Source organism: Idiotropiscis lumnitzeri, chromosome 17 (assembly GCF_059441095.1).
Source record: "Idiotropiscis lumnitzeri isolate Australia: NSW breed Sydney's pygmy pipehorse chromosome 17, RoL_Ilum_1.0, whole genome shotgun sequence".
Lineage (NCBI taxonomy): Eukaryota > Metazoa > Chordata > Actinopteri > Syngnathiformes > Syngnathidae > Idiotropiscis > Idiotropiscis lumnitzeri.
Genome location: NC_142407.1, coordinates 2,005,978 through 2,033,914, shown reverse-complemented (window position 1 = coordinate 2,033,914; position 27,937 = coordinate 2,005,978). Strand labels below are relative to the sequence as shown.

The following is a 27,937-nucleotide window of genomic DNA, read 5'->3' as shown; positions in this document are numbered from 1 at the left end:
TTACCCTTTTTATGTGACATTGGTGCATGTAGGATTGCTTATAATAAATCAATTCCAAATGATAGGACAAGTGAGAAAGGTGCCATAGTCATATTTGCAAGTGGAAAAATTAATAGAGTAACAGAATTAGAACCTGTGTGGTTGAGGGACCCAGAAGGACACTGAGTCGGTTGCATGAATTGAACTGAGGTTTATTTTTACAGAACAATGAGAGCCCAAGTTGTGAGATGTGATTAATTTACAGAAAAAAAAGGATTAGTGTTGACACAATTTATACGTAGATGATTTAAACAGACAAGGTATATCATTTTGATGATGGTTTTTACTTAATTGTATACTTGTGTCTCCTTCAGGAAGGGAGAAGTAGGTGTTATGAAAACTAAACAATTGAATGAAGCTTTTGAAAGTGAACATGAAGAACATTTGCAAAAGCATAGGGGTTTCCTGATTTTGAAATTTTTGATTCGACATATTGATAGTTTTGAGTGATTTTGGCAAGGCTACAGTGAATTTGGAAATCAGGAAAGAGAAAGGAAAGATGACGAGACCGGAGTCAGAGGCAAGAGAGGAAGTGCACTGTTCAATGAGCGAACCCACACTGCCGCGCAAGCAGGAAGACAGGCGGCCACAGCCCCAGAGACGGAGCCAAGTGACGTTGAGATGCCGCCCCTGGAGAGCGAGGAGAAAAATGACACTTCCCGCTCCTCACACACGGCCCCTCCTGCCTCATTCGATTCCACACAGCGACCCCCCGCGGCTGGAACAAGGGAGCAAAAGAAAAAGAGAGCACAAGCACAGCCGATGGAAAAATCACTCAATAACCCTGAAAGAGCATAAGTCTTTCAAGCCACGAACCTCTACCCACCGCTACCCAGTGTAGAGGCCTACCCGATGGTGGCCGTAGCCAACCCAGCTTTTGGGACTAATGATGCAAATGGCCACCCACATGAACCTACCATCATGGTCTACAGGCCCTGGACCCAAGATGAATGCAAGGCGGCCTTGCCAATCAATCCCACCAATCGAAGCGGATGTGGAGAAATGAATTGGGAATATGCACGACCTAATGAATAGCTACCACCTGAATGGAAAAGAATTTGAAACATGCATGAGAATGATCTTAGGGTATAGATATGGCAGAATCAGAGGTGCCTTCAACCCTTACGATGTCACAGGCCAGCCTCTCCCGCCTGGAGCTCCCGAGCTCGCAAACGCAATCCGCGCCATGTTTGATGAAGCAAGAAAAACTTCAAGAAGCAACCAGACAACACAAAGATCAGACAATGTCACCAAGAAGACATGGAATCTGCCCGCCGGTATTTGGAAAGGTTATCTAGAGTTTACAGGCTCTATTGCGGCCTACAGGAAGACAATGCAGACAACAGCCCATACCAAATCCTCTTGGAGTCGGCCTTCCTAGATGGTATCCACGAATCCACCAGAGACTTCATCTGCAAACACCACGTTGGGTGGCGAACTGCAAACCTTGACACGCTCATCGAATATGCCTCCCATGCCGAGGAAATCCAGAAGAAAAAGGAGGAGCGAAACACATCAACCACTTTGGCTGCCGTGATGGAAGGCCTTTCCACAGCGGCCTCCGCCCCCATCTACTATAAAGGTCAAGGGGACAGAGGACGAGGACGAAAGCGCGGCAGATATTCTGGCGCCAGGGGACAAGGTCGAGGACGGTTTTCTAATAGAGATGATAGCTGCTACAAATGTGGCAAATTAGGACACTTTGCCAGAAATTGCCGTCAAACATTCAGGAAGACCACACCAGAGGAAGACTATACCGGTAACATGTGACTAGTAAGTTACCAGCCACAGGGCGAAGAACAACCTGAGCAGAGGCCGCTCAGCAATAGCGAAGATGAAGAAGAAGTAACCTTAGAATCGCCACTGGTCGTTCTAGATTTATCTGTTTTGTTTGGAATGGCCTCTACAGTGGACCCACCAATGAGAACACTACAATTAGGCCCAAAGAAAACAACAAAACAATTTATAGTTGACTCTGGAGCAGAAAGTTCAGTAATCAAGGCCCTACCTGCAGGGACCAAACTGTCAAATAAAGCTGTCATGGTGATAGGAGTAGGAGGAAAGGCAGCGCAACGGTTTTATACCAAACCCCTCACAATAGAAGATGAAGATGGAAGTTTATATCGAGGCAAGAGGTTAGTCGTAGTTCCAGAATGTCCATCCAACCTTTTGGGAAGAGACTTAATCAAAACCCTCCAGCTCGTTCTCACTGTAGAAGGAGAAAAAATTACAGTGATGAAACGAGGACAGGAAGTCAAACAAATGATGATCTTGGAAGGAAAAGGAGGCCCTTTCACCTTCTACAGCTTGGACCTAATAACCACAGGACCACAATCGAGTACTGAAGACCTCCAAGAAATGCCCAATAAACTACTCCAAGGGAAAGACAAAGAAACAGGAATGAGAAAAAAATACAGGCTTTTCAAATAAAACAACCTAATTTAAATTGGCCAACTTGTAAAATGGAAAAGAAAATCATAAATTATGCACAAAAAGCATGAACGTGTTGAGCAAAAGGAAGAAAAAAGGAGAAAGCAGAAAGTCCTGTTTTAAACATTACTTTTTCAGGACGAGTTGTGGTAGCAACGGAGGATCACGTGACATAAAAAAACAAACATAAAAAGTGTGTGTAGAAGAAGTTCTACATCAACGTGCATTTTACTTATTAGGCCGTGATGCACTGACACAATTGGACCTTAATATCAGAGTCAATATGCAGGGCGGATTCAAACAGACGTCAAAACTTTAAAAGGGCGCATTATCGGTGATAAGCAAAAAGGAAAAACATTGCCAGAGCATTAAAACCAATAACAGAGAAGTTAATGATGTTTTTATAGGTGTTTAATTCATGATTTGCAAATTACTCAGAAATCACACGACCATTGCTGGACATCATTTATGATAAGCCAATGATATTTGCAAGAAGAGAATACTTGTTTGAACACTTGAGGCTGACAAAGCTTTTGAACTTGTCAAGCATGAACTCATTGATTACGATGTGTTAGCACTACCAACTTGATATTTAACTGCTAAATTGAGTCATGGAAATTCCCATGTCTCAACAGGGGGGATTGATATCCATAGTACAGCTAGGACAACAAACCTTTTTAAAAAAATTTTGTAGGTCATGTGTAGTGTGAAGGAAACATAATGTTCGAGGGAACATGAGACCAAAAAGGAGATTCTATCGACAAAGCATCTTAACGCACTACCAAATTACTATGAGCATTGAGCAAACAGTGACTGCAAAAAAAATGGCTTCATGGACTTGTGTTGCTGCAGAAACACAGGAAAGTGAATCCATTTGCATATTAGTCACAATAATTTGATCCCGTGGTAAGAGCCACATCAGAGTGTGTTCAAGCAGTCTTGACTGCTGCTTCAGGAATTAAAAAATTACATTCTTGTCCACCACATTCACATTGCACGGCGACCTAATTGTCACAGGGACACATTACACTGATAAGGTGCGGTGCGTTTCAGCCAAGCGTCACTTTTCCCGCACCAGTAGAAGGCGCCACACGACTGTGGAAGCCGCTCCAAATTATTACCAAACCGCGACTTGACCTTATGGACACTTTTTTTTTTTTTTTTTCAGGACATTTTTCTCCCGACTGGAGGAACATTTTTTGTTTTGGGGATTGCAAATGGAAATTTTGTTTCAAGGGATGCTAAATTCTGTATGTTCAAGACAAGCAGCATGATGTTTTGCACTGATTCGGGCGTGTAAGACACGAAAACCAGGTGCACATTCCAGACTGTTAAGAAAGAAATGGGGTGCACATTCCGGACTGGTGAGGAGTAGAAGCATTTGAGGACTGAGGTCACAAGACAGATCATTTGTAAGAGAGATATTGTTAGGATAAGCAGGAAGAGCGTAGCAGGTGTGAGCTAATTAAAATTTAGGGTTTCCCATCTTGTATGGGTTGTATGGTTACAATGTGAACTGACAGTCAAGATGAATGTTCATGTGTTCTGTCGACATTGGGCAGACAAGGGCTTTAAAACCACAACAAGATACGAAATGTGGTGCATAAAACATGCCTAAATGGTTATTTGAAAAGCAAAACTTACTTAATGAAATGACCCAATTACAATTGGAAACTGCCTCGCTGACAATGCAGCGAAGGCTGCAGCCCAAAGCATGACCTCAAAGTCGGCACTGCATTACTATAAAGGAAAATGAACACACACACACACACACACCCACACACACACTCACAGCAAGTCAACTTGACAATTTGATATCACGCCAGGAAAAATACACCACTAATTGAATGCACACATTGGGGGAACAAAGGTGCAAACATTGCTGAGGACAGGATCAGCAAATTGGCAGATGGCAAATCCTGGCTGCCTAATTCATTGATTAGAGGAATAAGATGATTGACACACGAGCAGATAGTCGTGTGTCGACAGAGGGGAAGTATGATAAGAAATTGTTCCCACATACAGACTTTTCAACAAAAAAAACTTTTTTTAGACAAAGTGTTATTTGTTTGAGATGCAATGTTGTTTGGTTGTAATTAATGTTTTCAAAATGGGTTAAGTTGTTTCCAACAAGATATGATGATGCTAAAACAGTTGGAAAAAGTGTTGTGTAATCAAACTATCCTGACATTTGGACTTTCAAGAAGTGATTTGAAGTGAAAATGATGCATTTTGTGAATGATGTTGTAACGAAATGGGACACTAATGGAACTAATGGAACTATTAAGGCCAGACTTATCAAGGAAAAAAAAAAAAGACAATGGCCAGACTATTTTTCAATCACAGCAATGAGGATAGTGCCAGCCGAAGGAAGGACACTATCCCCTTTTGAAATCCTATATGGCTTCACACATAGACTCTCAGGTTCATCAGAACCACCAGCGACTGGCACATCGGTCTCAGTCCACATGAAAGACATGTTTGACTGACAAAGATGCAAAGACACAATTACTGGTCAGTGTGTTCTGATCCACAGAGAAATCACGTCCGTGTGGGAGACCAAATCTTCTTCAAGGTGTTGAAACGACTTCGTTGGGACAAGTGAATGCTGAGATGGCCCTCGCCAGATGATGGCAGTGACCCCGGCGGCAGCAAAGGTCGCGGGGCGTGGCGACTGGATCCACCAGTCGCAGTGCAAGCTGAAAGGCCTAGCAACGCGAATCCCTCGAACAGGAGTCCACCTGAGTCACAATCTCGGACCGCACGCAAATCAGAACCACACAACCAGCCACAGATACGAATGTTGGAGCCACAGAACAAAAGGATTAGATAATGTTTGGAAATTAATGGCGTACATAACAAAATTTCAGCCTTGATTGGAGAACATTATTGCATTTAAATTTTTTGATAAAAATGAAACAATTATTGATGTTATGATCACTATGAAGAATTTGAAAGAGACAATATATGGGAATGGTTATAATTTTCATTTTTGTTATGTGTAGTCTGTTCATGTTGCATTATTTTTATGACAAAGAGGATGGTTAATTGCATGTTTGTTGCCCAAATGTACCATTACAACCTGATTGATGTTGAGAATGACGAATTCGAAGTGGACAATGACGAACTCGAACTGGACACTAAAACGTAAAAACACATGGACCTTTTACACCTGCCCCCTACACGTGCACACACACACACCATACATGAAGATCCGAGAGGCAAAGACAGCTGTCTCCTCTTACAACAAGGCAAGGGGCCTTCATCAAGTCACCCCAGGGACAAGCTCTGCGTGGAGACAATTTTATTATTTTTCACTAGGTATATTGAAATGTTTATTTATGTTTTATTCCCGAGTGGTCATCAGACCATGAGGTTCTCGTTTCGTGCAGAGGGGAATTTTTCCCTAATGAGAGGTTTTCGCCCATCCACTGATCACTGTTGTATGATTTCACTATGATGATCTGTCTTAAAGCCATAAGGCCATGATTTTTAAATCCACAACAGGGGGGAAATGTAAGATGGGCTGAGGATAGTTAATCAGTTTGTGTATTTATAATCATGTTTTTATACACTCATTCATGTTTAAACACACACACATAGACACTTACTTGTTATTTTAGCACACACGCACACAGACACTGTATCCTGATGATGTGTATAGTTAAATTGACCTTTACACTGTGAGTTGTGATTCTCTGCCTGCTAGAGTTACTGATGATTAGTTATTGATGTTTTCTGTCTTCTGCTGATTAGTTTAGTCTAAAACAGACCACCATTGTTAATTAATCTCCTGTATTCTGGTGATTTAGTTTAGGCTAAACAGACCTTCATTGTATTCTTATTTCTTGTGATTCTTGAGTCAAGCTAATAAAAGCAGAGCCGGTGAGAGGAGGAGAGAGAGGAGTTGCATGTGGCAAAAAAAACAAACAAAAAAAACAACTGTCCCACTCTTTTCCCCCGCCGGCGGTGAAAATGAACAACGGTGTCTGGTTCCTCCTGGCCATCCAGCTAGCGTTTTATTTCGGCCGTTACATTTAGTAAATTATTTCAGTAAGCCCTCCCAAAATGGGCATTTAAACCTGACAGATTCCCATATAAAAAGAGAGGTTGCGACAGAGTGGGTTTCAGAACGTATGGGGAGTTTTAACTGAATGCACCGTTCGTTCTCCTCGCGAGTAAAAAATGTGTCTTCCTTTCATTCATTTTGCTTGTGTTCAGTGAATGCTTGGGTGATTAAACCTGACTATATATATATATATATATATATATATATATACACACACAGAATCATATTTGCATTGTCCAATCTTTCCGAATATATACTACGGTACATGTGTGCTGCCACTGCACTCTTCCTCGCTCATGAGCACACCCACCCACACTTCACACACAAGCTTTCACAATGCAAGACCTGTATGAACGTGCTAGTATGTTAACAAAATACAGCTTTTTTTTTTTTTGCTTTTTCTTCCACTCACTCACTCTCTAACTTTACCTACCCTCACCACACAGGACGGCATTGCTCAGCTGATGTCGTGCAACGAACTTTTGACGCCAGCCGTGGTCCAGTTAGCGGGAGGTTTTTCGCACAACAACAGTTAATGCCAGTCCATTCCTGGACGCGTTCACCTATGTCGCTGTACTTTGTCTGTCAAGCCGCTAGCAATTTCCTCTGAGCAGGTAAACTGCCAGAATTGTACTGAGCCACAATCGATTCCTTGTTTTTTTTAAATATTTTTTTTACTTTGTATCCTGCTTCGCTTAATCGGATGCAGTTTTTGTATCCTGTTTCGCTTAATCGGATGCATTTCACTCTCTCTTCCACGGTCATTACCGCTCTATGATCTACAGACGTAAATATAAATGAATGAATGAATCATGGCGGAGCGTTCAATGCATTTCCGTTGTATGGAGCGGGGAACTGCTTGAGTTTGCGCTACTCGGGCTTTGCTATGGCTTCCAGGTTCCGGATATCAGAATTTCCGTTGTTGAGGAATCGATCCTTAATGTAATATAGTAGAAGAAAATTTAATGGATGCGTTTGACAGCGCTATATATATATATATATATATATATATGTATATATATATATATATATATATATATATATATATATATATATATATATATGGGGCATGGAGGGGAGGTAGCAGCTTCAGCAGGAAAGCCCAGACTTCCCTCTCCCCAGCCATGTCTTTGAGCTCTTCTGAAGAGATCTCCAGGCATTCCCAGGCCAGTCAGGCGTCTCTCCGTGTGTTCTGGGTCGTCCACTGGGCCCCCTTAGGAAATGTACACCTCACCAGGGAGGCGTCCAAGAGGCATCCTAATCAGATGTCCGAGCCACCTTATCTGGTTCCTCTCAACATGTCCAGCGTGTCGGGGCATTTCTACAGTGGAGCGTTTAGAAATACAGTATTTGTGGGTAATATGAGGCAAGGCTTACCCCTCCATCTTTTTAAAGCACAACAATATTTAGTGTGTCGCTCCAGACTCCACAGCTCTGTGTCCAGAAGCCCGCATTTCTAACATTTTTCACTCTTTGGTTGGGATTCAACCCAGCGCATACCAAAGATGAGTGGCGGGATGATTCAATGGTCGAGTTGTGCGTTGGGGGTTCGATTCCGCACCAGTGTGACCAAGTCAAAGTGTCCTTGAGCAAGATACTGAACCCCCAGTTGCTCCTGATGCTGCGTCATCAGTAGGTAGATGAGGTCTTAACTCTGAAGCATTAAAACTAATTTTCTATCACAGCCCCCCCCCCACCCCCACACATGCGCGCACACACACACATATTTGCCAGTCATCTCTTTAGATCAAAATGATTCTGGCGATATCACAATCAGCGGCTGGCCCAGAATACACAAATGATATTTGGAGTTCCTATTGTTGAGCCCAAATTAAACATTAGAATATTGATATTTTTCCATGATTTTAATTATAAGGCATGCCAAACAAGACACCAGTTTTAATACAGTTGCAGTTCAATACAAATTGTTATATTTTTGTGTTTTAGATGACACTTCACAAATTCATTAGACGTATGTTGTACAGTACATCAGCATCGCAACAACCACAATACCCAAATCAAATGTTGCAGTATTAATGTCATCTGAGGAAAAAGCATAGAAAGAACATCCAACACAATGTTTTGTTCTAAGATGTTCATGAAACTAAATACTCAAGCTGCAGTAATGGAGTCATTGTCCACCTCCTTGCCCTGTGGCTGCAAATAAAGACAAAACGGTGATCATTGTAAAAATATGGTGTAGATCATCAAATGCAAAACAACAAAAAATGGGCTCAGTGCTTTACTCAACATTGTGCAAACACCTAGCAGTCAAATTTATAAAAAGTGTACACAAGTAATTCTGTCTTTTTTTGGTAGCAGATATATTTGGACCCAAGTTCTTTTTCTTGTCGACGTCTTCAAATAAAATAAAAAATTCAACACTTATGTAATGATCTAAGTAGAATACATTGATGCCAAAGTAAACAGGTTTTCTATTATGCCACCACTATCCATTTATAGAAAAACATTTCAAATATGACAGGCTACGGCAATTTAAAAATAAACATATGCATTACCTTGACAAAAATGTGATGGGGCAGGAAACGTCTGAGGTTGTTTGCAGTGGTTGTACAGCGGGCTGCACTGATAGTGAGTTGAGGCAATATTTGGTAACCCGCAATTAGTGGATAATAGTTGTACAACATCTGCTGTTTTGAACCAGGAAGTATACGGAGATGCACCTGCACAAAACAAAGAAGTATTAAATTCCAACAGAAAAAATAAGTGAGGATGAGGCGTAAAAGAGAGATTGATTGGAGGACAGACAACTCAATTCTCTCAGCAGATCATTTTTGCCTCAAAACCACATTAAAGTGATTAAACCATCCATCCCTTATCTGAGCCACTTTTCCTCACCGGGGTCGCAGGCGTCCTGGAGCCTAACCCTGCTAACTTCGGGCAGTAGGTGGGGTACAACCTGGACTGGTTGCCCGACAATTGAAAGGTACGAGGTGATTAATGTTCTCGCAAAAATTTGTCAGTAACCTTGAAGTGACTGTTTCATTAATACCATTTTGATTGCAAAGTATTTACCTCTTTCCTTGACTTCTGATTTATTATTATTATTATTATTATTATTTTGCACATTCATTACATTTAAATACATCCATCTATGCATCCATCCATTTTTCTGAGCCGCTTATCTTCATAAAGGTCATGGGCGTGCTGGGACCAATCCCAGCTGTCTACGGGTAGTTGGCGGTGCACACCTTGGACTAGTTGCCAGCCAATTGCAGGGCACACAAAGACAAACAACCACTCACGCTCACAATTACACTTCATATTTCAGATAATTACAATTTTAATACCCCACAAAGTCAATCAAAGTAAATACAAAATGTAGTTTCTATAAAATAATTTCTATCCATCAATTATATGTGTTGATGAGGCCTTCGAGGTATTCTCCCCACCCAAGAGTCATGTCCAAAGTTCAGGTAAGAAGCTCCCCATCCGCACAATACAGAGTGTCGAGTTGCTTTGCCCTCCTCAGACGCCGGACCAAAAATTGTTCAAAGCCGTCTGGAAGTCCCTCTACATTACCAAAACTAAACTCATCACATGACTTGAGTTCATGCCTCAGCGATTACTAAATCTGCATTCTGCTTGGCCAGCGGGTTACCCATGTACCCATCAGCTGCCTCCATAGTCCCACATACCAAAAATGGCTTTCTTTCATCAGCCTGACGCCACCCCTCACCGGCGGTGGGCACCTATAGGTTCGGGGGTTTCCGCCAAAGACATGTAACAAACACTTTAGAGGCACAGCTGGGGTCACCTGCCTCAACAATGGTGTCGCGGGTTCCTTTTTGACCTCCTCCAAAATAAATGGCGTAGCCAGAATATGTGCAACAGTGATGTTTATTGTGCAGCCCTTCCAAAGTGCAACACAGTGAAAAGTCCCCAAAAAGTCCAAAAACCCAGAAAAAAAGTGAAAATATAATAATTTACACAAATAAGGGTGTCTATCTATATATTTACAAAACCACTGAATGGAGTTCAACCACAACTACCATGTCAGCTACGTTGCAAAATGCGTCACTGTCTTGCTCTCCAGCACTACCTTCACTGCAGCACCTCTCCTCCTCTCTCCCCTCTTTAACAAACAACCCCCTCTATATATGCTTCGCCCCTCCCCTTGGGCATCAACTGACATAATTGTCGCACAAAACAAACATATTTAAGAAATGCAGAAGTTACTAAAATATTTAAGAGAAAAAAAATGGAAAGATTTAAAATAGTTTAGAGGACCTTAATCAAAGCTTTCAGAAAAAAATAACCTGGATTTAAAAGCATTTTTATTTGGGGCTGAGTTCACTTTTGTTGTCTGGTTATTCCATTTGTGTGCAGCATAAGAACTAACTGCAGCTTCACCATGTTTACTTTGAACTCTGGGCTCCACTAACTGACCTGCGTCTTTAGATCTCAGCGCCCAACTGGGTTTGTACTCAATCAGCTGAATCATTTATATATATATATATATATATATATATATATATATTCTTTTGATACTCTTCCGTTTTTTGTCCCCAACACGTGCGGGGTGAATGCGCTGCAGAGTGACTGCTGTGTAAATCCCAGACAACCCACCTCCAGAGGCTCTCAGATCGTTTTCCAGCTTTATCCACTACAATCTTCCACCAGCTCCTAGTATTTGGCAAGTTTACACTCATTGGCCACATCCATGCATTCTTTTCAAGGCACTGTGAGCTCAAGAATGATCAGCTGCTGGGTAGAATCTGAGACAATGACCAGGTCTGGTTGGAGCCTGATTGATGTAATCCTGGAAAGGGACTTCAGTTGCCTGCTCAGATCCACTTCCAGTTGTCAGTTGTCAGGAGGCTGGACTGCTAGTGGTATGTTGGGCTTCTCTCTCGCTCTGTGGAATGTCTTTGGTTTGTGGTGGCCTTTGCTGGTGTTGATGGCTGTAGCAATGCAGTCAGCAACTGCGCTATGCACCTGGTCATGACGTCAGGGTTAGCGCCCATCTCCAAGGGCTTTTGTGCAGCTGCTGAGTAGATGTTCCAGGGAGCCCGGTCTTGAGCAGCAGGGACAGGATGGTGCATCCATTTTAGCCAAGACATGCATGTTTGCTGGGCTTGGGAGGACATCTAACATAGCCTAGCCTAATAATCTGATTCGATGGAAGTCTTCCATCCAGATGTTAGACCAGGTGATTTATTGTTGCAGAACATTCTCACATTTAGTCCATGCTCCTTGCTGCCTCATTCCCACCATCCTACTAGCTCATACTTCATCCACGCCTGACCTCACTTCCTTATGGGCTAGATGATAACACTCCTTGCCCTGTGCTGTGTCAACTTTGGTTGAGAGAAGGTAGCCAATACCTGCACGCCCTGTTGCTATCGATACCTCCAGTCCCTTTGGCCTCAGCCGTAACATAGAGACATATTTGCCTTTTTGCACCTGGATAACCAGCTGAATGTTGATACTACTACTACTTTATCATACTTTAATAATTCCTTGCCCTCCTTTGGGGTTGTCCATTTGCACTGTGAAGTACTGTCCAATGAGCCCATTAGTACTATTTCCTAAAAAAAAAGTGGGAGGCACATATTACTGGCAAAGGCCGATAGTAGCAGACAACCATGACCTGAGCGCAAAAAATCTGCGTATCCTAACACCACCACCACCACCACCACCCCCACCACTTTGGATCGGTCCTTATTTTTGCTGAGATTTGATTAGCCCAGGCTCCTTTCAATTTCACTTTTCACCAACTTGCATATACAGTGAAACCCCGCTACTTCGCGGTTCACCTTTCGCGGGTTCAGTGCTTCGCGGGTCTAAAAAATATTCGGGGGCATTGTAGTTTCGCCGAGCGGCACAAGGGGGCGCTGAAGCGGTTAGACGGCCGGCGTGCGCCGAAGAGGAGAGTGGACGAAGAAGAGCAGGTTCCCCCGGACACGATTGGTGGCGACGTTTCGCGCGGTTCGGACCGTATCAGAGCTCCGGCCGGCGTGCGTGGCAGTTAAACCGTAGATGAGCACCTTCCCCGGGCACGGGCGGTGCCAAACGGCCCCTAAGTTTAACCGAATGGGAGCTGCCGAGGAGGAGGGCATGCTCGCGTCACAGTAAGCCGAAGAGGAGCACCTTCCCCGGGCACGGGCGGAGCGCGAGGCTGTCAGTTATGAATGAATAAATAAATAAATAAATAAATAAATGAAGAATGCCACCTTTCATTTCACTGTCATGATCCGTGCCTGTCATGCCGCGTGTGTTTTTGTTTTTTCAGCTGTGTGGGCGTTCCTCCAGCGATAGTCTCGCGCCATGCCGTCAGCTGCTGCGAGACGCGCTGATTACACTGACTATATTGTGATTATAATAAATATTGTAACGTTGTATAATAAATCAGGCCAATTTGTCCATCAGCGAACGCTTTTATTATTAAGCCAAAAACGGCTGCTGTTGGCCGCAACCACGCCGATCAGAGAGAGAGAGCAACACAACGACAACAACATAACGTTCACTCCCCTGCTGCCTTCACAGCCTCCACAGAAAAGAGGAAAACACAGAACCCTTGAACCATTTACAAAGTCGCTACACTATCTTTGTATCACCACCTTTTTTCCCCGTGTCTGCGTTTGGAGAGTCCTGTTCAATCCTCCAGCTCTGCTGGAGGATCATAACATTCACAGGGCACACCGGACGGCATACCAGCAGGTAAAAGTCGCAGTAATTAAATAAATACAAAAAGAAGTAATTGAATAAATACAAAAATAATGGCTGGGGAATAAAAACACAAGTTTTAATAATAATTTGTTTTTTTTTTGTTATAACATGAATTTCACTCTCTCTCTCTCTACCCATATATACATATATATATATATATATATATATATATATATATTTTTTTTTTTAAGCATTTTTGAAGTTGTGCCGCTACTTCGCACCTATATATATTTATATATATATATATATATATATATATATATATATATATATATATAGGTGCGAAGTATATATATACGGTGTTTTTTTTTTTGTTTTTTTTTTAAGGTGCGACGCTACTTCGCGGATTTTCAGTTTTCGCGGGTGGTCTCGTTCTCCATTAACCGCGATAACCGGGGGTTCACTGTATTACCACAATACTAGCCAATTTGCATTGGCTTCCGGTCCTCTTGAGATGTGATTTTAAAGTTTTGCTACTTTCCTATAAAATATTGCACGATCGAGCACCTTCCTATCTCGTTGACCTCGGGTACCATATGTTCCGTCCCGAAACCTTCGCTCACAAAATTCCGGACTTTTTGTGATCCCAAGAGCCAAAAAGAAGTCCGCAGGTTCTACAGCGTTCTCTATTCGGGCACCAATGCTTTGCAATGCACTACCCACAGATATTAGAGGCGCCACCTCAGTAGAAATGTTCAAAACACGATTAAAGATGCATTTATTCACTTGTGCATTTAGTTGAACAATTTGTTTGCCAGTTTAATGCAGCTTCTTTTCTCTTTTCTGCCCCCCATCCCCCGGCTGGGGAATTAGGTGACGGTGCCCCGCTAAGAAGTTTAAGGCATTGACCAACTGGGCAGGGACCTGTTCCACTGAAGTCATCCTCCTGCAGCGCGTCATCTGATCAATTTATTAATATACTTTAGCATCTAATTGAATTATTTGTTGGCCTGTTTACTGCCGCTTCTTCTCTTTTCTGCCCCCTCTTCCCCTGCTTGGGAATTAGGTGATGGTGACCCGCTATGAAGATTACGGCACTGACCAACTGAGCAGGGACCTGCTCTGCCGAAGTCGTCTTCGTGCAGCGCTTCATCTGATTTACTTATATGTTTCAGCACTTCGTTGAATTACATGTTGGCCTGTTTACTACTTCTGTTCTTTTTTCTGTACCCAGTTACCCGGCTGGGGAATTAGGCGATGGTGATTCACTTGGAAGTATCTGTTCTGATTCTACACCAACTGACCGGTACAAGATCAAAGGCTGACCACATCCTCGGAGGTGCTGCAATGGAGATAACGGCCCTGATCAACTGGACGAGGACCCGCTCCATTGAAGTCATCTTCCAGTAGCACTTTATTTGATTGACTCTTACATTATCTCAGCTAACATTTTTTAGTATATTTTTCTCAGTCAAATGTTGCCCACTTGGCATCCATTGCAGCCTGGTAATCCTGGAAGGGGGATTCCCCCATCTGTGGTCCCTTCTCAAGGTTTCTCACCTTTCCCCTACTGGGGTTTTAAGTTTTTCCTTGCCCTCCTGGGGGTTAAGATCTGTGGATGTCGATTGTGGTGATGTAAAGCCCTTTGAGACTGTCTGTGATTAAGGGCTGTACAAATAAAATTGATTTGACTTCTTCTGCAGAGTGATCCTGGCGGATCTCTTAGACCACTGCCACCCCCTGGTAAATTTTTACATGATTTACAATGCAGACAAGGCTGATTCTCAGTCATAAGTCGTGTCAGACCCTTCAGCACACTATGACGTAAATAAGACAAAGATGTACCAAGTACGTCTTGAGTAGACGGGGCCTATGCAAGTACAAGTACGTCTTGGGGAATTAAAGAGTTAATCGCAGGCACCGGCCTCTCCATCTCCAATTCCTCTATGAATTTGACATCCGTGACCATATCTATATGGATATTTGTAAGCAATTAAAAAATAAAGTTAAAAATCCATTTCAGTCTCTCGATTAGCTCCTTCGAGTGACAGAATTTAAGGAGCAGGATTTTACCTGTTTTAGTCCAGAAAACATGAAGGATTCAGATGGTTCAACAGCTATCTGCACCTCTTGTACCAGCACTGTTCTGTTCTCTATGTGGAAGGAAACCGGAAGGGACTCTCGGACTCTTCCAAAGGGAGGGATATCTACATTAATATGAAGACAACACATGGCAGAAAAGAGAAGATATGCATCAATATGTCCATTATACAGAAACATTTCCATTCCATTATTATTGGCCCGAAAGCAAAAATGGCCTGCATCAGAAAATTAAAGGGACTCGCTAAGTTATTGTAGGCTGTGGGTTTTAAAATGTCTGCGATTGTTCATTTAATCAACCCCAACCACAACCCACAACCCATGCCCCTCACTCACACGCACGCACCCGCATGCGCATGCGCACGCACACGCAAACACACACGCACGCACGTGCGCGCACGCACACACGCACGCGTGCACACACAAACACACACGCACATGGGGGTACACTCACACTTGGTCAATTGAGCTCGGTCTCAAAACAGTATTACAGTATTATCCAACTGTACTAACCAGCATGGATGTAAAGTGGCACGGGCTTCATAAAGGCAAATGGTAGAATGACTGTGGTGCTGATCAGTGGACTACCAGGGCTGGAGGAATGTCTGTAGAGAATTGTAATGAAATATTAAGAATTCCTGATAATATACAGTCAATGTTTTAATTTAAATACAGAACAGTCTTTTTTTGAGTTTTTATCTTGGGATTAAACAAGATGAGAAGTGTGACTGTAGGTGCATATACCTTCTCCATGATATGACGTATTGTCCAGTAGCCATATCGTTATTATTGTCGGCCAGTGGTAGACACCGAAGACACACACACTCACTTGCAAACTCATCTTTCCCCAGAATCACTGAACGCAAATAGTACAAAGTAAATAAATGCCTTAAAACATGATTGATTAGGTAGTTTTATTTTGGCAGCATAAGTTTCAAGCAACATATAAAGAACGACTTTGCCACTGAACTCTTCTAAAGATAAAGATAAAAAGATAAAAAACTTTAACAGTCCCACAATGGGGAAATTTGCAGTGTTACAGCAGCAAAGATATAGATCACACAGAGGTGGCGGCGTAATGTTGCCGTTAATGTATAACATTAGCAGCAGATGTTCATAAAAAGCATGCAAATATACACAGTATATACTTATATACACAAATCCCCATGTATATACACACTTAGATCCCACAACATATACAAGTGTAAGGAAACACTCCTAATGTCTGACCAAATAAAAATACTGTAATTATAAAAATACGGCAACGATAAATGTAGTGTAATGGTAAAAGTACTGCAATGATAAAAAAAAATAAAACGTGATGGCTTTTGTTTTAAAACATTAACGGAAATTGAAATCAAGGGTGGCGTCCACAAGGCTTTTATATCATGTGTATCAGTTCCTAAAACAGCAAACCCCCACCCAAAAACAACAAAACAGATGTCGTAGCAAATGTCACACTAAACTGAAATGTAGATTTTTTTTAAAAATTGCATTCATTTATTTTTTTGCTAGGCCTGATCTGTGTGCAACTTTCTAATACACAAACAGTATAATTTATTTTATAAACAGTGCATCGGCATGGCAACGGCGTGCTATGAAATAAAAAGCTTTGTTATTTTAAAAATTGACTCCAAAAGACATTTTTGTAGGTCTGGGTTGTCCACATCGTGGACGTTGGATATCGATACAAAATAAACATCTTAGGGTAATTTTGCTATGATCGCAAACTACCTGACGAACTAGCGAGGCTGCCCGGTTCAGCCTGGATTGTCATCGGGACTGGGAGGCGACGCAGACGACGGAGGGAGAGGAAGCAGAAGCGGGGCTGCAGGTCCGATGTCCTACTAAAGCTACGACAGCAGCCCCACAAGCAACTACTGCCAAGTCTCTACCTCACCAACGCCAGATCCGTAGCCCATAAAATCGAGGATCTGGGATTACAAATCGCTATGTGCGAGACAGCTCTGTGATCATCATCACGGAATCCTGGCTGCACGGCAACGTTCCCGACGCTAGCATCCAGCTAGCTGGGCGCTCGCTACATCGCGCGGATCGAACGAGAGACATCCATAAGAGCAGGGGTGGGGGGCTCTGTGTTTACGTGCATGAGAACTGGTGCGATAACAGCGTGATCTGTGAGAAGCACTCTTCCCCGACATCGAGTACATGTCCGTTAAATGCCGGCCTTATTTTCTCCCAAGGGAGCTAACAGTAGTGCTCGTCACTGCTGTTTACATCCCTCCTGATGCTAACACTAGCACGGCGCTCTCGCTACTCGCGTGCGTCATCAAGAAACAACCCGCCCTGATGGCGTTCACTTAGTAGCGGGAGACTTTAATAGGGCCAATTTAAAGACTGTACTCCCAAAGTTGCATCAGCATGTCAAGTGCCCAACAGGGGAGACAACACTCTTGACCATGTGTACTCAAACATCAAGCACGGATACAGAGCCTTCCCACTCGCCCCCCTCGGCCAGTCAGACCACCTGTCCTTGCTGCTCACACCTGCGTTCAACCCTCTCAGACGCAGATTCAGGCCCACCACAAAGACTGTGAAAACCTGGCGTGAGACCGCCATGAGTGAATTACTGGACTGCTTTCAAGACACCAACTGGGACCTCTTTGATCATCAGGACCTTGATGTTTACACACAATGTGTACTGGACTACATCAAGTTCTGCATAGAAACTCTGTCCCTGAACAAGACCATACGGACCTTCCCAAACGAGAAACCCTGGATGTCCAGCCAGGTTTGCTCACTTCTCAAGGCCAGTGACACTGCCTTCAGGTCAGGTGACAGAGCCCTGTACAGTGTGGCTCGTGCTGACCTGAAAAAAGGCATTAAACTAGCCAAAACGGACTACAAGAGGAGGCTGGAGTTCCACCTTGCCAGCAACAGACCACGGGAGGTGTGGCGGGGTCTACAGAGCATCACCAACTACCGAGGCATCAGCATGACATCTGTAGACCCGAGTGCGTCGCTGGCAGAGGAGCTAAACTGCTTCTTTGCTCGCTTTGACTCACCCCAACCATCACACCCCAGCACTCCATGCCTCAACTCCCCCTCACTCACCATAGAGGAACACAATGTGAGGCGTGCGCTCTTGGCTATTAACCAGTAAAGGAAAGATACTAGATCCGACGGAATACCAGGCAAGGTCCTCAGAGCATGTGCCCACCAACTATCACATGTTTTTTTGCAGGATCTTCAACCGCTCCCTGGCTCAAGCAGTCATCCCCTCCTGCTTGAAAACGTCCACCATTATTCCTGTCCCCAAAAAGTCACCCGCAGTCCTCCTGAATGACAACCATTCTGTTGCTCTCACAATAGTCATCATGAAGTGCTTCGAGAGGATGGTTCTCCAGCACATCAGGGACTGCCTTCCTCCCATACTGGACCCCTACCAGTTTGCATACCGAGCAAACAGATCCACTGAAGACCCCATCGACACTGCTCTGCATGTTGTGCTGGGCTACAGCAGAGCTATGCCAGGATGCTCTTTGTGGACTACAGCTCGGCGTTCAACACAATCATCCCAGACATCCTCATCGCCAAACTGGACATTCTCGGCCTCCCTGCCCTCACACGCATCTGGATTAAGGACTTTCTGACCAACAGACCCCAGACTGTGTTGCTCGGCCCCTACACGTCCTCCACCCAAACGCTGAGCACCGGTTCCCCTCAGGGATGCGTGCTGAGCCCTCTCCTATATGCCCTCTACACCTATGACTGCAGCCCGGCCCATGGTTAACAACACCATCGTCAAATTTGCTGACGATACGACAGTGTTTGGTCTGATCTCGAAGGGTGACAAGACAGCCTACAGGGAGGAGGTCCAGAGACTAGGTGTGAGGACAACAGACTGCAACTCAACATTGCAAAAACAACGGAGATCGTTATCGACTTTAGGAGGAACAAGACTGTGCCACCCACCCTCTACATCAGAGATGAATGTGTGGAGAGGGTCCACACATTCAAGTTCCTGGGAGTACAGATCTCAGATAACCTCTCCTGGACACACAACACCACAGCAGTGGTAAAGAAGGTCCACCAGCATCTGCATTTCCTGAGGGTCCTCAGGTAATTCAATCTGGACAAGAAGCTGCTGCTGGCCTTCTACCACTCGTCCATCAAGAGCCTGCTGACCTACTGTGTCTCCACCTGGTGCAGCGGCTGCACTGAGGCAGACCGAGTGAGGCTCCAGAGGACAGGACAGTCAAAACGGCACAGAGGATTATAGGCTGCCCTCTCCCCTCCTTGTCGGACATCTACACCACCCGATCCCTCAACAGAGCTCTCAATATCGTCAAAGACATTACTCACCCGAACTCACACCTGTTCGACCTGTTGCCCTCTAGCAGGCGCAACAGGTGCATCACAGAAAAACAGTTTCTTTCCGAGAGCCATCTCCATTCTGAACACTCACACACACACACAACCACCCTTACCTTGCAGAACAGCAACGTAATGTGTTTTTATTTATCCAATTTCGTATTATTTTCCATCACATTATTTATTCTTTTATCTAATTTATATATTTAATTAAATTATTGTTGTACTGCACTGGAGAGGGGAGCTCTCTAATCTTGTTGCACACTGTACAATAAAAATAAAGGGATTTCTGATTCTTATTCTGAGAATCAGGACCAAGTTATCATTGTACACGGATGACATATTGTATTAGAGACCCAACGACCTCAATCCCAGAACTTTTAAAATGAAAAATTTCAAGAAGATAGGATCATCTGAGCCTGCAGTTTTTATTGTCATGGTGACAAGAAGATTTTGCGGCACCGTAATTCACAACCCTTTGTCAAAGTCACAACATTTGGCGTAGAGCAAGATCAATGTGTTGAGGCTGTTCTGACTCTGGGCATTATGTTAGAATAGGGCTGGGTGATAAACCGAAAATTTACCCTTACCGAAATTTAATACAATGACCGACATCATTTTGCCCATGTCGGTAAATTCGGTGTTAAAAAAAAGAAGTGTTTTCTGTCTGCGGCTATGTTCATGGCCCTTTAAGACGGCTACAGCGGCTGTAGTCACGTGACTCCACCCAGCTGAACCAAAACAGAAAACAGACGACGCGGTAGTAGCTGCCGATTCAAATCAAGCGGCTGACACAGCTGAAGACGAAGTAACGTGAGTTGAAGTTGTTCGTGTTGCGCTTGTCCTGAAAAGAAATTCGACATCTATCGTTTGGAAATGTTTTGAGTTCCATAAAGACGATGTTTGAGCAAAAGAACACAAACTGCAAAGTGCGTCGTAAGCACCCAAAACAGCACGTCCAACCTTTTCTTTTTCACCACCCACAAGATAACCATGTTGTGCTGAAAGTTCAAAGGGAGAAGCAAGGTTCGAATAGTGACAACAGCCCATAACAGAGGCGACACCATACGAGAGAACGTCTCAGAGGTGGATGCGATAGCCTAGCACATAGCTAAAGATAGCGCTCCTCTAGTTACAGTGGAGCGCACAGGATTTAAACGACTCATGAAAGTAGCCAACAAGAGGTACGCAAATATTTGTCACAAACCGTACTTCCCAATATGGACAACATCGGGACGGGAGCGTAGACATGTCAAGCATTTTGCATCCACATCCAACTTGTGGTCGAGTCGCAACATGGATCCCTGCGTGAGCCTGACTGTGCATTACATAAATGACAAGTGGCGACTGCGCACCAGAGAACTTGAGACGGCACATTTTTCCGATGATGCACACTTTTTTATTTGCATTGACTTTTTTCCCATTTTATTTAGCATTCTATTTGCCGACCACACTAGCTCCTTTGCATATGGCATTATTTATATTGTTTACAAAAGACATTCACACAAATCTAGGGCTTTGCATATGGCATGACAGCACCTTGGCGCAATCTATTTGCAGAAAAGATTTGGCGAGAGGTACCCTTTTTCTCCTGTTCTTTGTGACATTGTTCAAGTCATGCAAAGAAAGATATTTGGAATGCTTATACAAATTATTTTTGTACTTTTATTTTTCACTGAAAGTAATGTGTACCAGTTGGTCAATAAAAAAAAAAAACGGTTAATATGGATTTCCTGCATTTATTCTGATTTTGGTCCACGGGCGGATATTTATCGTGCATTCATCGTTATCAAGGTAAAATTGCTTAATTTATTGCGATATTGATTTTAGGTCATATCGCCCAGCCCTATGTTAGAATGTAAAACACATTTGTTTTAATCACCATCAGGTTGCGCTATATGTATAACAGAATATTAACATGTCGATGTCTTCAGGTCATGACATTATATACATGTGAAGTTTCGGATTATTCGGAGCATGTGCACGTGAGTTAATAAGCTTTTCATCCTCTGCGGCAAAGTAAAAAATTAAATGCAAACCTTGATACACCGCCCTTGTCATGTAGTATTTTGAAAACTAGAATTTTTTTTTCCCCTGTGTTTTTCCGAGGTGTTAAGTTGGTACACCACAAGTTTAGAGTGAAGCCGATGAATCCTCCAGGATCAGGGTGCCAAATGACCCCTGTAAATGTGGACATCCAAACTTTCACAACTCACTTCCTGGGATCAGGGTGCCAAATGACCCCTGTAAATGTGGACATCCAAAATTTCACAACTCACTTCCTGGTCATTTTATACTAAGACGATGATAACAAATATCAGATTCAGTTTTCCCTTGCCGGATGCGGATTACCGGGGACCTCCCTCTGGAGCCAGGCCTGGAGGTCGGGCTCGAAGGTAAGCGTCTGGTGGCAGGGCCCATAGGCCCCAAAGGACAAGTTGGGCCCCTTTCCCATGGGCTCACCACCTGTGGGCGGGGCCAAAGAAGTTAGGTGCCTAGAGAGCTGGGACAGTCCTCTTGATAGGGGGTGGACTCTTTTTCACTCTGGAGTTGCCCACTATGAGAGAAGCAGAGCAGGTGTAGGCATGCTTTTGCCCCCAACTTAGCGGCTGTACATTGAGGTAGACGCCGGTAGACGAGACAGTAGCATCCCACTGCCTTTGGGCGGGGGGATTGATCCTTACTGTTATTTGTGCTTATAACCAAACGGTTGTTCAGGGTGTAATGAACCAAACGGTAGTTCAGAGTACCCACCCTTTTGAGAGTCCTTGTAAGGAGTGCTGGAGAGTTCTCCGACTGGGGAATCCATCGTGTTGCTGGATGACTTTAATGCTCACATGGGCAAAGACGGTGAGACCTGGAGGGGCGCGTGATTGGGAAGAACGGCCCATCTGATCAGAACCCGAACGGTGTTCTATTACCGGACTTCTGTCATGGATTGACAACTTCCATGACAATATCATGTTCAAACATAAGGGTGTCCATATGTGCACTTGGCACCAGGACACCTTGGGCTACAGTTCGATGACCTTGTAGTCGTATCATCGGATTTACACACTCAGGTGATGAGAGGCACGGCGCTTACAACTGATCACCACCTGGTGATGTGTTGGCTCCGATGGTGGGGGAAGATGCCTTGCCAATCTGGCAGACTCAAACGTATTGTGAGGGTTTGCTTGGACCCCTGGCATAATCCCCTGTCAGAAAGAGTTTTAACACCCAACTCCGGCAGAACTTTGTCCATGTCCCCCTGAGTGACTTCAATGCTCACGTGGGCAATGACAGTGAGATCTGGAGTGGCATGATTGGGAGGAACGGCCACCCTGATCAAAACTCAACCGGAGTTCTGTTGCTGAACTTCTGTGCTTGTTATGCATTGTCCATAACAAACACCATGGTCAAATATAAGGATGTCCATAAGTGCAATTGGAACGAAGACATTTATTCTAGGCCGGAGTTGGAAGATCGACTTTGTAGTTGTATCATTAGATTTGCGGCCACTTGTTTTGGACACTTGGGTGATGAGAGGGGCGGAGCTTACAGCTGATCACCACCTGGTGGTGTGTTGGCGCCGATGCTGGGGGAAGATGCCGGTCCGACCTGGCAGACCCAAATGTATTGTGAGTGTTTGCTTGGAAAGTCTGGCAGAATCCCATGTCAGAAAGAGTTTCAACTCCCACCTCCGGAAGAACTTCGCCCATGTCCCATTCCTGTGACTCGATTGTATTGCTGGTTGACTTCAATGGTCACGTGGCCAATGACAGTGAGACCTGGAGTGGCATGATTGGGAGGAACGGCCTGATCAAAACTCAAGCAGTGTTCTGTGCCTGAACTTCTGTGCTTGTCATGCATTGTCCATAACGAACACGATGGTCAAACATAAGGGTGTCCATATGTGCACTTGGCACAAGGACATTCATTATAGGCCGGAGTTCGATGATCGACTTTGTAGTTGTATCATTGGATTTGCGGCCGCTTGTTTTGGACACGTTGAATAACTAACATATATAACAACAAACAAGACATTTCAGCGTATACAGAGACTTCGCAATAAGATGGATGTCGCCAAAGTCCCGTCATCTCGCATGGATTGGGATGCAAGCAACCTGCCGAAACATGGCGACGGTTCAAGATCCATGTTTATTTGTTGTTTTCTGTTCTGTTTAAGAGAAGAGGTGCAGCTACCTTCTTTGATCTGGAGAAGCCGGTACATAAACAATACATGGACCCTGACAGACAACGAACGGAGAATACTGAAAATGTATTATGAGCGCTATGAATTATATGTAATGCCGAAGTCAAACATTATATTTACTCGTTACAAATTCCCTGAAAAAGTCCAAAAAGCGAACGAGTCTTTTGAACAGTTTTTGACGGACTTAAGATTGCTCGTGAAAGACTGTAATTATGCAAACAGCAACAAGATGGCGAGAGATTGCGTAGTGTTTGCAAATTATTCACCCAAAGGGAGCGAAAAGCTACTGAACGTCAGCTCCAAATTGACATTGAACAAAGCGATAGACATTGTCATGTCTCACGACATGGTACAAGCACAGTTCAAGACGATAAGATGTGGCAACAGTGGCCAGCACAAGCGACGAGCAAACCATCAGTCGTCATTTTTCAAGGAAAAATGCGCCAAGACAGGGCAAAAGGAAATATGGAGAACACTCAAAAATTGTGACATATGTTCATGTAGGTCAAGTTACAGCAGCTTGTGTAGTTAAGGAGACAACGAATTGTGAAGTAAATGCAAAATGGGCAACTTCCTTTTGTGATTAAGATATGGCTCTGATAAACTTTTGTATGTCTTGGCCTGTGACAAATATTACCAAATTTTGTAGATCTTGGTGAAACGTACAACCACGGCTGCTTTTTAAAAAATTCGTACAATTAAAAAAAATCCTGATTAGTTTGCCAGGCCTAATATGTGAGCAAAGTTTGATGAGGTTATATGTATATATATATATATATATATATATATATATATATATATATATATATATATATATATATATATATATTTATTGCAATATGGTGGAGGTATAATATTTGTTTCGAACAAATATGAGGTTTATCTGGTCAACCATTATGGAGAAAAACACCAAACATTAAAAAATATATTTCCTTTAGCCAGTAGGTGGCACTATGATGAAAAATAAGTTCATTGATGTTCAGGCCACAATAACTAAGTGCAGTGTGGATGGTCTGTTCTTAAGACAGGTGGGCAAAAAAATAGATAAAACTCAATCAGCACTGTACTGTATATTGGTAGATTTTTGACCAAAGCACAATACCTATAAACCAAATGAATGAAAATGGTGGAATACAATAAAAATATAAAATAAATAATGTACCATCCTGCAACTGGGACATATGGTGTCGTATGTTTGTCGTTCCAATATCCAGCAGAGATGAGGATGCCAAGAACAGGGGCCAGGGGGACGTTGACCGGATCTCTGTTAACAACAGAAAGGGAAGGTCCACGGCTACCTGTTCCAGGGGCTCAAACTGTAGAGAACAAAATGTTTTTTAAGTTACACAAAATCATCCTATAAATGAACAATTCAGTTCAACTTAATTTATATAGCAGGGCTTGACAATGCGACCAAGATGTTGGCAAAAGCTGCCAACTCTTCAGTGTGTGCTAGTAAAAATTTAATCTGGTTGCAATAACAGGAGTACATGCTGTAATATTCCTAAAGAAAAATACACCAAGGCATTCCAACTCGGTCTCTGTCTGTAGGCATGTAACAAATCCTTGCTGTATACATTTTTTTCATCTTATGGTATATGTGGAATGATAAATAATGTTAGGTACTACTTGTCGTATTCTTCTATTGAACAAAGAAACGTGGGACAACTGCGAGCTTGTCGTGGCTTTTATTTTTCAGTCATAGACAAGATGAATCAGTCCCAGGTACAGCACTGTCGTTCACAATACAATAGACCACATCTCTCTTTCTTTCAAAGAAAAAAAAAACAAAAAAAAAAAACGAAGGTGTATGCAAAGTAGGGTTCTAGCTGTTCTTCACAGATTTAGCCTTAACGGTTTGATAACGACTCTTCCTGATCTCGTTTTCACAACATCAGTATGAACAAGAGAAACAGGAGGTACAATGGGTGTTTGTTTTACCTGCTCTGAAGAGACACTTGACCCACTCTGCTTTTTGTTATACTCATCGACCAAAGGTGAATGTGAATGTAATGGGATCACATGCCTGCGATTGCGTCTCACTGTCCCCTGTGGTAAGTCCACGGTATACGATCTTGGTGTTGTGTGACTTTGGATAACAGTGCCTGGAGTTCTTGCATCAGTCACCCACACTCGCTCTCCTGGTGACACCTTACGCAAGGATTTTACTCTGTCTGTTGTAGTATGGCATGTCCAATATCCTCTTTTCCCTTTCCTTTTGTGCGAGCGTGACGCTGTCCGGCAGTGACGGACGGGTCCAACTGCGAAGGAAAGGTAGGTAGGGTTGTCCTCAGGCGACTCCCATGAGTAGTTCGGCAGGGCTCTATCCATTCTGTAGAGGAGTAGCTCTATAGACAAGAAGAGCTAAATATGGATCAGCAGCCTTTTTCATTAAATTCTTTACAGTCTGTACTGCACGTTCCGCCTCACCATTACTGTGCGGAAACTACTATGCGGAAACTACTTTGCGGAAGCTACTAACATGCTCAAATCCATACGCCGCTGCAAAGTCTGTGAAAGTCTGACAAGAAAACTGGGGTCCATTATCTGACATCAGGACCTCAGGGATGCCAAGACGGCCAAAAAAAGATTTCAGATGGGTAACAATGTCTTGAGATTTGGTTTTGTTCAGCAAGGCTATCTCAACAAACCTGGAAAAATAATCCACAGCGATTAGGTAGGTTTTCCCTCCCAGCTTGAACAAATCTGTACTCACTCAGTTGGCATCAGTGGCTCATGATGGTTTTCTCTTTCATGTATACATGTTCTGCACTTCAACACCATCTCGCTTATTTGTTGACTGAGCCCAGGCCACCATACTGTCTGGTGAGCTCGTGCTTTGCATTTCACAACTCTTTGATGTCCTTCATGCAATTTCGTTACCACATCATTTCGCATTGCTGAAGGAATAATCAGTCTTGCAGCAACTCGTCTTTGATTGTGAGCGTGGCTCGGTCAGGCCAATAGTTTTTCAGCAGGGGTTCTTGTTTTGCGTGATCCAGCCAACCTTGCCTGCACAAATCCATGACACGAGCACACACACAGTCCAATTTCAATTGGGCTTTTAGTGTTTGAATATAAGATGAACTGACTGGTATGTTTCCAATGATGCTGTCGGCATATATGTCTGTGCTCTCTATGAGTTCTTTGTCCGACTTTGTTGACTCCTTTTCAGAGGTTAGTGTGACAGAGTATCTGCTGTCTAAAGCGATTTACCTGGTGCATACGCTACCTTGTAAGCATAACATATGAGTCTCATTCTAAACCGCTGGATCCTAGGTGGGAGTAAATCCAGAGCTTGTCCTCCTAATAAAGACAAGGGGTTTGTGATCTGTTTCCACACAGAAGTATTCACGAATCAGACAATCATGAAACCACGCACACGCCCATGTACACCCAAAGCCTCTTTCTCTACTTGTGCATAGTGTTGTTCTGTAGGAGAGAGTGATCTTGAAGCATGGGCGACCGGTCTCCATTCTTCCCCCCACAGTTGAAGAAGAACACCACCTGTTCCATAAGATTAAGCATCCTCCGATACATTAGTGTCTCTGTTTGGATCATACATTGCAAGTACTGGGGGCGAAGTTAAAGCTTCTTTCAGCGTTTTGAAGGCCTTTTCTTGGTCCACACAAAAATACCAACTCTTCTTTTTGGACAGATCTCTCAGGGCTTTATCTTTCTCTGTTAAATTGGGGATGAACTTTCCCACCTGGTTCGCCATTCCCAGAAAACTTCTGAGCTCCGCCACATTTGTCGGCTTTCATCTCCAAGATGAACTCTGTTTTCTTTGGGTCGGGACTTAAGCCAGTCATGATGTCACCAAGGAAAGACATTGTGCGCCGCGACAGGTCACATTTTTCGACACTCAGAGTTATGCCTGCTTTTTGAAGTTTTTGCAGGGTGGCATGAAGTCGGGCTCCTCTTGGTTACGCCCCCATACTAGCACATCGTCCAAGTAACAGACTACACCTTCAACTCCTTCTATGACCTCCAACATTATGCGCTGAAAATGCTCCGGAGCAGAGTTGATGCCGAAAGGAAGGCGATTGAAGTGGAGTCGCCCGAAGGGTGTTATGTAAGTAGTTAGTCTGGCTGAATCTGCTGACAAAGGAATTCGCCAGAAGCCCATGTTCGCA

General features: G+C 43.5%; 1 protein-coding gene and 1 long non-coding RNA gene across 10 annotated transcripts in view; both read right to left on the bottom strand.

Annotated features, from left to right (window-relative positions):
- The window catches only part of trappc11 (trafficking protein particle complex subunit 11), a 236,754-nt gene that overhangs the window by 19,817 nt on the left and 189,000 nt on the right, over nucleotides 1-27,937 (bottom strand). For 6 of the 9 annotated variants that reach the window (XM_088279763.1, XM_088279765.1, XM_088279764.1 and 3 more), the window contains 6 exons: nucleotides 24,964-25,117; nucleotides 16,016-16,127; nucleotides 15,785-15,876; nucleotides 15,245-15,378; nucleotides 9,058-9,222; nucleotides 8,423-8,695 (listed from right to left, as the gene is read on the bottom strand). In XM_088279763.1, the coding sequence (XP_088135889.1) occupies nucleotides 8,651-8,695; nucleotides 9,058-9,222; nucleotides 15,245-15,378; nucleotides 15,785-15,876; nucleotides 16,016-16,127; nucleotides 24,964-25,117 (702 nt within the window). In that variant the 3' untranslated portion in view covers nucleotides 8,423-8,650. Of the gene's footprint in view, nucleotides 1-8,422; nucleotides 8,696-9,057; nucleotides 9,223-15,244; nucleotides 15,379-15,784; nucleotides 15,877-16,015; nucleotides 16,128-24,963; nucleotides 25,118-27,937 lie in introns of those variants that run through there. The other 3 variants (XR_015839605.1, XM_088279770.1, XM_088279769.1) reach the window with 2 other exon arrangements.
- LOC148319693 (uncharacterized) lies at nucleotides 320-2,410 on the bottom strand. Its single transcript, XR_015839609.1, has 2 exons — nucleotides 2,337-2,410; nucleotides 320-2,248 (listed from the first exon to the last, which is right to left on the bottom strand). It is a non-coding gene; the product is annotated as an uncharacterized LOC148319693 (long non-coding RNA).